Here is a 12,004-nt window from a genome sequence, read left to right on the forward strand (position 1 = left end):
GTGTGTGTGTGTGTGTGTGTGTGGGTGAGTGTGTACGGGAGTGTGGGGAGGCTGTTTGGACACAAAGGGGGGCTCTGTTCAAGCAGAGAGGGATCTGAAGTTAAATGCGAAGGCCAAGAGTGAACATGTGCAAAGGAGGGAAAAAAAAATTAGAAACACAACAAGTCGGTTTCTATTTAAGAAATTCACAGTTGATAGCACATGTCCTGTAAGTTCCCCAACCCCGTAAAGTTAGTGGCTTTTCTTTCACTGTTAATTATGATTACCCACGCCGAAGTCAAAGGTGAAATAAAAACACTACATCATACAAAATTACGCTCGCTGTACAAGAGTTTTTTTTATAGTGCTTGTATAAAAGATAATAAAACCTATTCAAGCTTGCTTCTTTAAATATCGGATGTATCCAAAATGCAGTTTTAAATGCCCCTCCGGAGGCAGGAAACCGCCTTTCGCTGCCATTCTCTAAACCCTCACCAGATTTGATTTTGTCTTTCAGTATATGTCGAGATCAGGGTTGCAAGCTGGTGAAATGCCATAAGGACACAAGTGGAGAGCTAACTCTGAGTGAGTGAAGGAAAACCCTTTTCCCCTTCAAATATGGGACACGTAGGAGAGGAGGAAAGGATGAGAAACGTCCCAGAATCAAAGGAAAGCTCCTTGACACTTTAATATCCATGCTTTTGGTCTTGACGAACAATTGATCACACAATCCCATTATCTACAATGTTGTTGTTGTTTTTTTTTTTTTTTTAAATCAGACTCAACTTGAATGCATCCAACACTTTCAGGTCTCCTCCATAAGCTTGTGGGCAATTTAATGCCTTTATTGTTTTACTTCAATTAAAAAAAGCAAAGCCAACTTTCAAGAGCGTTTACCTAAATGATTATAGGAAGGAATAGTCCAGTGATTACAAACTTACACACAGAAAAAAAAAAAAAAAAAAAAAGGATTTCCTCTGTACACGATTGTCTCAGCAATGTAAATAACCTTTTTGTTAATTTTCTTAAATTATTAGAAAACCCCCTTTTATTTTTTATTATCTTTTTTTTTATTTTTTGATTCTTCCATAAATGTCTTCCTCTCGGTGTTTGTTTGTAAAAGGCACAAGTCTTTTTGTCGTGGAGGTACCTTCTCGGTGGCGGCGGCTGCGGCCACTCGCAAAGTCTGTTCATAAATAAGAAGCACAGGACTCCCACGCTGAGGCGGACAGAAATCACAAGCAGTCTGTCTGTCTACGTACACAGAGGGGAGACGCAAAGGCTGATGAATCAGAAGAAAAGTGGCGCAGAGCAGAGGACCAGGAGAAAGCGGCTGACGCTGAGTTCTGCGGCGGCGGCTGCGGTGGGGGGGCGGGACGGGGGGGAAGGCCGTCAGTAGCTGCGCTCGGCTCCAAAGGTGTGAAACCTGAAGGAGCCCCGGCGCAGACGGGAAGGTGTGGAGGAGGCCGTAAAACACTTTGACAGCTTCAGAAAGCGGCCGATTCACAGTAACCGGGGCAAGCAGCTGCTGCGCCGTAAATTCCCCCTTTCACTCCCCGTTCTTTGTGTCGCAGAAAAGGAAGAAAAAAAATAAAATAATAAAAAAAAAAGCACAAAAAAGTTTCAGGGTTAAGACGATGTGTGACTCCGTGTCAGCACATTAACCGCGTGCTTCTTTTTCCCCTCCACTCTCTTCTTCTTTTTTCTTTCATTGCAGCGAAAGACAGATGCCGGGTGCACACGAGGAAGGGGTGGGGTTGTGTGTGTGTGTGTGTGTGTGTGTGTGTAGGGGGAGCTCTCTGTTGCTCTGGAGGCCACAGCAAAGCATGGGATGGAGGCTGGAGGGCGAAGGTGAAAGGTTGCTCGCTGTCTCGATGCGCAGAGAGGGCTGTTTCTGTGGCGTTGCTGCAGTGCTACAAGTACTCCAGGTCCAGAGCGTGGTGGAGGGCCATGAGGTCCGAATGGCTGGAGATTCTCCAGAAGGGCATGTTGTGCTGTGGAACAGATGAAAAGCATCGTGTCAGGACTGGATCGAGACATTTCTAGTGACTCGTGTGTTAGCTATACGTTAAAGTCGTCAGCTTTTAGCAGTGTCGAGACATGGGGAATGGTGGGAAAAAGGACATTTCTAAATTAGTAAGAAGGAATAACAGAACTAAAATTATGGGCAGTCTTGTAATTGTTTGTTTTTGGTGTCTTCTAAAAGTGATTATCAGAATTTTGTTTTTTAATTTAAGTTAAGCGTCAAGAGAATGTGATGTAGAAATATAATATGTCACAACTGAATCATCTTCAATATGAGAAATAAATGTCAAATTAAAAAAACAGGACTGAGGCATTGAGTGCCTTGCTAAAGTATTCCTGGGCCTTGAACCTTTTCCACATTTGATCCCCACACGCTGCCATGAATTTTATTGAGCTTGTACGTGGCAGACGAACACAAAGTTCACACATCTGCAGACTTTTCCTCTATCATCATGAAGACTCAGACTGAATATAGAGGAGCTGGGGACATTTTTGTGGTGCCTTCCTGTTTTTGTTCCAGGATTGCTCCGTCCATTTTCCACATCAGCTCTCATGGAAAAACAACAAAACAAAAGAAAAAAACATCCCCACAGTATGATGCTGCCACCACCATCGTTGCTGTTTTCAGTGGGATTTCCGCCACACATTGCATTCTGCATGTAGGTCAGAAAGTTCAATATTGGTCTCATCTGACCCGAGCACCGTCGCCTTCAGGATTTCTGTGTCGCCTACATGCGTTGTAGCTAAGTGGAGGTTTTATGGCTTTCTTCTTGCCACCCTTTTAATTGTTGTGTCAACAGATTCTCCCACCAGAAACCGTACGTCTCTGCTCTTCCTACAGAGTTCTGGGTTGCACACAGATGTACTCTATTTTCTAATTTTGGACTTCTACCTCTTTATTTAGAGGTATCAGAGAAAAGGGGCATAAATGGAATTGCATAAAACCTTTGTAAGATTGACACCTCACAATTATGCACTACTTTATGTTGGTCTTTCCCCTAAAGTCCTGCTAGAAATACAATAAAGTTGAGGCTGTGACAAACAACATGAAGTAGTTCCAGAGGTGTGAATACCAGTTGATAATGACATTTTTAGGATTTGTTTAAATTATGAAAAACACTTAATGCAGATTGGATTATTTTAATTCAGTGCAGCACATTAAATAAACAAGGGCCATCTAGTCAACCTTCCAGGAAAACATCTGGAACTCTAAGCTATATCCATACCTCAAAATTAACTTCTCTGCAGCATAGGTGAATTGTTTTATAGCCCCAAACCAAGCCGGCCGCTTTTTTTTTTTTTTTTTAAGGCATAACAGCGGTGAACTCCCCACGGTGTCTTTTTTTTTTTTACTGAGCTTCCTGCCTGCCAGTGTGTTTTCAGGACAGTGCAAATGAGCTGCTGTTCCTGGGCAAAGGATGGAGGAGAAACCCGAGTCGCAGAGAATGAAAGGAGCTTGTCAGGTAGAGTCCTCGGCTCTTCAGTGTGTGGAGCCCATTACCCCCCCCCCCAACCCCCCTCCTCTTATCAAAGGTAGAGCCTCTCCCAGGCGTATGTTCCGCTTAGGAGAGCCTGCACTGACCCTTAAAAAGCTCTTTGCTTTTTGTTTTGTAAATTGTCTTTGCTTTTAAGTTTAAAAGCTGGAGATGTTATCTCAGCCTTTACTCCCAGGCGATGGTTATAACCGAAGACAGAATTGTTTCGGGGATTTCTTTTTTTTCCCCTCTTCTTCTTTTTTTGGTTTAAAAGGTGAAGGAATGAGGACTTTCAGAGATTTGCTTTTGTAGTTCCACGCGGCGTCACGTCTGATATGCGCCTCCTGACGGGTGAAATTGTTGTGTTATTCCACGTCCTCTCTGATGTTGACACAGAAACCTTTTACTCCGCGGCGTCTCGTGGGACTCGCACCACTCAGATGGGAAAAATAACACCTTATCCTTCCATCAATGTCACACTCCAACAACTCAAGACCGAGCAAAAACATTTGAATCTATTTCAACAATCATCCCTCAAGACTGCATTCCTAGGGCGTGTTCGCTTTTCATAATGCAGAGCTATTGCTTTACACTTTAACTCGGGGTAAAAAGTTGTTAGCTCCCCTCTAATCACTGTCTAATCACTCTCCATCTACCCTTTTGCTTCTGCTCAATGTTTACTGACAAACAGGAGACGGAAAAAGGACCTGGAGACGTTTCAAAGAGATGCCGAGCCATCAGCCTGACACAGAGGCCCACGGTAACTGTCAGGGAAATATGCTCCAAAGCCGCTAATACATTTCGTAACGAACGTGTTTGCAGCGAGCAGCGTTTTTTTGGTTTGCATCTAAACCTGACAGAGATGCTAAATACACAAGAGGGGGAGCAGAAGCCAGCTGGCAACATTTAAAGAACGGCAAAGCCGGACTCATCTGAGGCGAAAATGTTGTTTCCCCCCCTCGAGCGGCTTTGAGCCCGATCCACCTCGTGCTAACAGGCCTGTCATTGCGGTAAATATTCTAAATTCATCAACAATGGTTTAAGTCTCCTTTATGTGCGCTCTGTTTACGACGGGCCTTCAACGTGCCTGAAAGGGCTTGTCTAGCGTTACACGCGCAGCATTCACACTGCTCCGAGCAGCGAGCAGGAATATGTAATTATGCCATCTCCCTCCTCCCCTGCTCTGTAAACCTGAGATGGTGGAGGAAGAGCGCTGATTACAGCCTACCAACTTTCCTTCTTGTATTTGGACGCCTCATAAGAGGATAAACGGATGAGATTGTGGAGCAGGACTGGAGTGCTAATTACTTTCTTTGGAGTGGTATGGCAGGTATGTTTTGTGTGTTCCCTGAGTTCCTACAACAGGGCTGTGACATTAAGGAACGGAAAGTCGGAGGGAATAAGCCGTTTGGTGCCTCTCACCTTTTTTGAGCCTTGCTCTTCTTCCACCCCGTCTCCGATAACAATGTAAACAACTTTCCTCCCGAATCTTTGAATTACTCTCTCGAAGCAGCTTTCCTTCCCTGTGAAGAAAGTCGGGATGTTAGTGAAGCGTTGCGTGGATGCAAACAAAAACACACTCCTGCAATGGCCACTGAATCCCAAGCTGATTCAAAGGCACGGTGTGACAAGAGCCCCTTTAAAACACACCACCCTCACAAAACTGGGCAGAGTGTAAACACTGAGCTCAGGAAAGAGGTGTGATAAGATCAGCTCTTAGATGGAGACGATCCTGAAAGCGTTAGGGTTCCCTCATTGCTACGAGAATCTGGCAGAAATGAACAAACCAGTCTTGAGATTGTATTGGTCCTGAAAGAGATGAGCATGGGCCAGTATACCCTTTTTACATGAAAACATATATAAGACGCAGCAAACATTGCCTGAAAGATTTATTCTTGCATTTATAAAAATACAGCAGCAACTTTCAAGCGCTCATTGCCCAGAATAATTTGCTTTTGTGCCATTTTGGTCTTTAGAAGGTGAAACAAATTCAACAAGCTGATATTAGCTGAACTTTTGGCTCATTGTCTGCTGATAGTTGACTGCTTAAAAGACATATAAACCAAAAACAGATCTTTTTAGCCTTGTTTTTACCTGGTCTAACATATTTTTCGATATCGAGCTTTATTTCTTTATCCGTTTATTAAATTGTATGCTATTTCTTAGGACTCACTATATGCTTATTCAATATGCCTTTACATGACTTTATTTGTATTAACCCTTTTCAGTGCACTATTTCTATTATTTTAGATTCATCACAAAAAAAAAAAATTCAGTATGTATTTGTTTTATGACATACATTTTTGTGCTAAAGATTTTTGCTTTATTGTACTTGTCTTTAGTATGTAGTTTGTGACACTGTATTACAGTGAAAAGTAATTATTAGTTTATTACTTAGTTTTGCATTCTTCACTGCGATTGTTGATAGATTTTGCAAGCCTTTTTTTTAATTTTGTTTTGAACTTGACACTGTGTTGGGCATAAATCACCGTAAAAATAGGTGAAGGGGTAAACTGACCCACAGATGTTTGAAAAAATTGCAACATTGGACCATGATGTTTATTTTGCATTCGAAACAGTGAAAGGGGGGCAAAAGTGGGAGGAAAAAAACAGGGGGATAAGAGGAGGAGGAGCAGGAGAGGGGCTTCTGTTTCTCTAGAATGACATAAATGTGCAGAAGTGGTTTCATATGCAGAGGCGAGTAGCAGAGGCCCAGCACCGGTCCTGCTCCAAGAAAATAATCCCAGGTTGATTAGGACTATTCCCTCACAGAAGAACATCAACCCTCTCCGGTGACAAAAAAACCACCCCATCCCCCCAGCTTCAGTCCTGTCACTGAGGAAGCATGTGTCTCTTAACCGCTTACGTTCACAATGCTAAAAGTAGGATAGCAAAGCATAGTTTACCTATTTTTGTTGCACTATAAATATTCTCTATAGGGAAGACGACTCCCAAGCCGTAGAGCAGGACCTTGGCCAGGGCCGGGATGAGCTGCGTGGTGGTCACAAGGATATTCACACAGTTTGACCTGAGGAGGAAAGTGGTGACATCATTTCAAATCACTTTGAGGGGAGGAGAAAAGAAAACACAATGTGCCGTATAAAAGACAAAGCAATGTATCAAGTCCCCAAAACATGTCTCGCATTGAAGGATTGGCTCGTTTTTCCAGCTCAGATCTTTTAGCACACTTATTTGTCAAAATTAGAACGGGCAGGCCAAACAAAAGGAAAATCCACAGAGGAGTTTCTTGTTTTTAACAGCTTGGAAGGCACTCGGCTTATTTACACCACGTACAGATCTATAGATGTGCGGCGTGGACCTGGGTACTTTTTTCCCCCCTCTCTGGAGCCCTACCTTGAGTGGATTAATGTTAGTGCTTTCAGTGCCAGTGTTAACCAGGAGTCCGTCAAGGCTTCAATTTCTGCTCGCAATTGCAACCAGGCTTCCCTTTTGGCAGGGCCAAGCAGACCTGAAACACAGGGTAACAATGTTTGGGTTGGACCAGCCATCTGAATACCACTGAAATTTTCAAAATTTACCCCCCCTTCATAACATACGCAGGCCCTCCTATAAACGCCCACACAAAGCGGGCACACACACATACACACACACATACATGTACAGACTAATTTCTGCCCGGCAGAACTGTGCATACAGCAGTGCTTGTTGGGGATTACCTCCAACGTTATTTTTGTAGGTGGTGTAGATTTCTTTTACTCGTCTGTAGCGGAAAGCCAGTTTTCTCATCCAGTCCACGCCTCCCCGCACGCCTGTGGCCAGACACAGGTTGGCACTCGTAGCGGCTGCGTGGAAACCATCAGCGCTGAAGTTATACGTACTAAAATAAAGACAGAGATGGGATCTGTTAGCTCAAGCTGCTGCGCTATTGGGAATTTTTTCTTTTTTTTTACGAATCATCAAAGTTTGGAAACCTTAGATCCTGGCCGTTATCGTCTGAAGACACATCATCGATATGTACCTGGTCACATTCCTGAAACACAAAAACATTCATCTTTGATGATACGAATAAAAAAAAAAAAAAAATTTCTTTCAAATCTTAAAAAGTTTTTTTGTCTTGTGAAAATACTTCATAGAAAACAATATGTTTTTGATGAAATGAGAGTTTTAAGTTGACACAAGTCTTTCCTTCTGCAAAAAAACTACTTGATACGATTTCAAATCACTCTTTACATTTCCTTCCTGGATCCTCAAGATGCATCACCCAAATTTTTAAAGTATTTCTTTGTATTTGGCGCACATTAACTCCTGATCTCTGGTGGTTTACTTAAACTACACTGTAATATGGCTTCCCTAAAGAGTCATGGCAGGAGTTTCTTGAAACATGTCTGCTGTGTAGAAATACGGTAAAAAGAAAAATTAGCAACGTCGTCAGCCAGTTTTCAGAACTTGTGAAACACACATGAGCAGAAAGCAGCTTCATAGCACTGACAGTTTGTTAAAGTAGAGAGAGAGGCTAGCAGGCTAGTCAAGCTAACAGCTATAAGAAACCAAGACAGGACAGTTTCTAGCATCAAAAACAACTCCTATAACACCACAATCAATAATTTGCAGCTTAATATCTGACTTTTTATGAGCAAACATTTGCTGTTTTCCACAAAAGGTTTGTATGACCATCTATCAAGTTGTTTCCACCTTAAAGGACACTTTGTACCTGGTTAGACAACCAATACATTGAAAGTAATTTTCTAGGACCTAGAACCTGAGAGTCATAAAGCTGTAAGATGAATAAAATTATACAATTAAAATAAATAAATATAAATATTTGAGCCCTTTTATGATTAAGGGATCTCTATTATTTAACAAAAATACTTAGATACCATGAGGAATACATAGATATGCATTGCTAAGTACCAGAGTATGAAATAGTTAGTTTATAGGTACAAGTATTGATTTGCCTGTGCAAATTCTCAGGTATCTGGGTCATCGCAACAGCAAACATGCCTCAAATTGGAGGCAACAGGACTTTTGTACAGTTCTTTCTGAAAACGTTTCGACAGCTATCCAGGAGTCTTTGGCAATTCTGGTGGCTTGCACTTGAGTGAATGAAATAAAGATTTCATTCACAAGCACTTATTGTAAACAAATAACAAAATTAAGAAAGAGACAGCACAGCATCAGTTCTACAATGCTAATAAAGACTAGAGCATATACTAATTACTTAATGTAATAATATGTAAACGACTGTCAAAATTTAGTTGATACCATCTATATTTTGTATTTTTGAGTTCTTTTAAATTCAGATCAACATCAGTCTGAAAGGAATAATTCAGTGAGTCGTTTAAAGAGAAATGAACTTTCCTTTCGACATTGAAACCACAAAAAAATGCATGTATACAACATGTTTATAAGAGGACACAAGTCTAGTTTAGGGGTCTTGAGGTATAAAACTAAATAACTTATCACGTATGGACTGCCTAAATATGTGTCCACTTGTGCATTTCTGAAGATGTGTGCACGCTGCAGATCCCCTTTGCGGTTGCCTGGCTCGTCTCGGAAAGGTACTGGGATCCTACAGCTCTGCGCTGATTCCACCGTTACACAGTAACACAATCCAGACTTTCTGGTAAATGTAACCTACTAGAAAAATTGAACCTGATGCTAACTGCCAATGAAATTATGACCTCTGATTGCTGCTGCGCCACACACCAACACTGCCCGGGGGCCAGTGAGCCAGCCAGCCGGCCGGCCGGCTAGAGAGCACAGGATGGAGGCAGAAGAGAAGACTTATTAGTTTTCCATTTATAGGAGTGCTTTAGTGCCTATCCCCTGCTTTCCCTCTCTCCATACCATCATCAAGTTTGAAATGTGAAGTAATCCTGCGTAGACATTCGGATCAACACATTTCATGTGTAGCAGAAGTAATGCGGTGTAGCTGAACTTTTAAGTTTTGCTAAAGGTTAGGGTTTATTGAACAGGAGGTTGAGCAATGGGCTTGTCAGGGTTTAACATTTGTGAGATATCAACTTTTACATTTGTTTCAGTCAGCTGGAAGATAAAGTGATTACCATTAAGAATACCAGATTTTACAGTGATGCATTTCTTTTCTTATTTATCTGGAAAGCTGGAGGCTTTTAAAAGGTAAAGTAACTGTCAAACAAGTCCGTTTCACCTGTTTAACATTATGTGAGAAATAATAATTTCTCATGGAAATCGATACTTGAGCAAAAAGAATTCCCCTGGTTTAAAGTATGAAAAATCCATTTCAATTTTTTGAGCTTTTTAATTAAGTTTCATCCGGTTGTTAAGACACCCAAACACAAAAAAAAAGGACTTCCTTGTTTTAGGTCAATCTAAACGAGGCCAAATGCTGACGTTATTGCATTCCTTTCTAATGCTCGAGCAGGGTAAGGGTAAGGGCTTTGGACCGTAAACCTTTTTTATTTTACTGGTTTCCCTCAGAACAAATTTTTCATCTCCCTGGATTTGTGGAGAGAGGGAGGGAAGAGCGACGTGAGGAGAAACTCAAACCAGCTGTTCTTTAACAGAATTAAAATCTTGACCCCCAACCCCAGCTCTAATGCACCCATTCTCTCGCCAAGTCTCTCCCAGCAAGCACTAAGATCCAAAGAGGAAAAGACTTTGACCCTGTGACCCCTCTCCCCTCCTCTCTGGGGCTCCGGCACCCCGATAAGGGGGTGGAAGGGTAGAGAGGAGGAAAGAGAGGAGAACAGTGGGTAAATGCTGGGAGTCCAAAGTGACCTCACATAGAGCCAGCTCTGAGGTCTGCGTTCCAGAAGATGGACTGCCAACTAACACTGGAGGGGCTCATTGCTCTGTTGTTCCAACAGGTTTCCACTCGCTTACACATCTTTAATAGGTACCAAAAAGCTGCAATTTGTCCCATCTTGAGCCTTTGATAGCTGAGTAATCCACACATGTCCTACAGGAGATAACCTAGATGTTGTTGAGCTCAATTCTTTAAAACAGTGAAGTTATGCCGGTTTGTTCAGGGACTGAAAAACAGCTCGTTGAGTTAAGCACTAAATGGATGCTTTGAAATGCCCTCATTCTGGTGCAAGCGACTGGAATGCCTCTATTATCAAGTATTTTACCTGCTGATTAATCGGACGCAATCTGCAAACAATCAGCTCCAGCCACCTCTTTCACTGTGTTGGTACAGAGCCATTCACTTCCACTCATTTGGCACAGAATCCAAAATTACATGCTCTCTCTTAGTACCCTGTTGACAATAGCTGCCCATGTTTGTTCTCCCCATGTAATTTGTTTCTTTCAGAGTGTGACAGCCAGCATGGATCAAAACAGATATTCGAGAACAATGTTTTTCTGTGTGCTAATTATAGACCCATTTGAGTTCCAGCAGCCAAAAGAACCCCAAACACATGCACATGGCTCAGTAATTAGGCCAAATGCAGCCGCCATAACTGCAGCCTGATTATGAAGGATTTTTTTATGGACTCAAAGCTAATAAACACAGCAAACCTCAACAAATGTAAAAAAATTCAAGACTCAAAAGGCCAAGAAAAATAACAGAATTCGAACCTACAACTTGAATGTCTCCTCCGTTGTTTAAATCTGTTTATAGTTTCTTAGCTATGAGACAATGACCAATTAAACAACAGACAGGGTTCTGGAATCTCCAACAAAGAATTTTGTCTGTTTGTATGCATGTGGAATAAAAAAAAGGAGAGGCTTGCTGGAGGAATGAGCAGGACTCCGGGAATTACTATTCCCAGCTGGTGTTGGCATAAACCTCTGCACAGACTCCCTGTGAGGACTGGAAAAGCTAATCCAGGAGGTGGCTGCGGGGAATGTTGTACAGTAACCCTTAAACATACTCATTAGAAGCCACTTCTGAGGGCCTCGTAAACACCACAAAGCCATGAAAGATGCAGTAAGAAGCAATGGAAAGAAACGCTGTTAGGTGGTGGACTTTACTGTTCGAACTATCATTTGGAATTTGACAAATTAACACCCAGTGGAGAACCTGCAGGTAAAATTAATGCTGTAAAATGTGGAGAGAGCCAAGTCAGAGTTTCTTTGGTAGCATTTAGAAAATGAGGTGCACAGGTAAGAATTTTGTTGGCAATTTCCAGTTTCAGGTTTTTGTAAAGCTTTGTCTCATAATAGCAATTTTAGCCAAATCCAATTTCTCCTTGAGAACTGTGACATAAAAAGATATAAGAACAATAGAGCTAGACGACATTAAAATGATGCAATTATAATACTAATGCTAAAAAGTTGCGGTGACTATTAAACCACATTCTTCTGACGCTCATTTTTATTATTAGAACACATTGTCCCGAAAGTGAATCTGTAGAAATATTAATAGGGTGAGGGTATTAAAGCCAATTAGGGTGCATCTAACTGACCAAATATATTACAGATCTCAGAACATAAATTCCTGACACTTCAAATATAGTATCTTAACAATACTGCACGAAAGCAGTCATTTGCAGTTGTATAGATGATTGCGATTTGATCGATTGTGCAGGTCTAAAGGTACATTCACACCGAACGTGATCGACCGCCTGTCGTTGGACACT

General features: G+C 41.7%; 1 protein-coding gene across 17 annotated transcripts in view; it reads right to left on the minus strand.

Moving 5' to 3' along the window:
* Positions 1 to 642: 642 nt before the first annotated feature.
* Positions 643 to 12,004, minus strand: part of eya1 (EYA transcriptional coactivator and phosphatase 1) — an 85,316-nt gene continuing 73,954 nt past the window's right edge. For 12 of the 17 annotated variants that reach the window (XM_036125800.1, XM_036125804.1, XM_036125803.1 and 9 more), the window contains 6 exons: positions 7,412 to 7,470; positions 7,157 to 7,317; positions 6,834 to 6,948; positions 6,386 to 6,507; positions 4,902 to 5,002; positions 1,775 to 1,973 (listed from right to left, as the gene is read on the minus strand). In XM_036125800.1, coding sequence (XP_035981693.1) covers positions 1,893 to 1,973; positions 4,902 to 5,002; positions 6,386 to 6,507; positions 6,834 to 6,948; positions 7,157 to 7,317; positions 7,412 to 7,470 — 639 coding nt within the window. In that variant the 3' untranslated portion in view covers positions 1,775 to 1,892. Of the gene's footprint in view, positions 1,976 to 4,901; positions 5,003 to 6,385; positions 6,508 to 6,833; positions 6,949 to 7,156; positions 7,318 to 7,411; positions 7,471 to 12,004 lie in introns of all 17 variants that reach the window. The other 5 variants (XM_036125790.1, XM_036125792.1, XM_036125789.1 and 2 more) reach the window with 1 other exon arrangement.

This window comes from Fundulus heteroclitus, chromosome 21 (genome assembly GCF_011125445.2).
Source record: "Fundulus heteroclitus isolate FHET01 chromosome 21, MU-UCD_Fhet_4.1, whole genome shotgun sequence".
NCBI lineage: Eukaryota > Metazoa > Chordata > Actinopteri > Cyprinodontiformes > Fundulidae > Fundulus > Fundulus heteroclitus.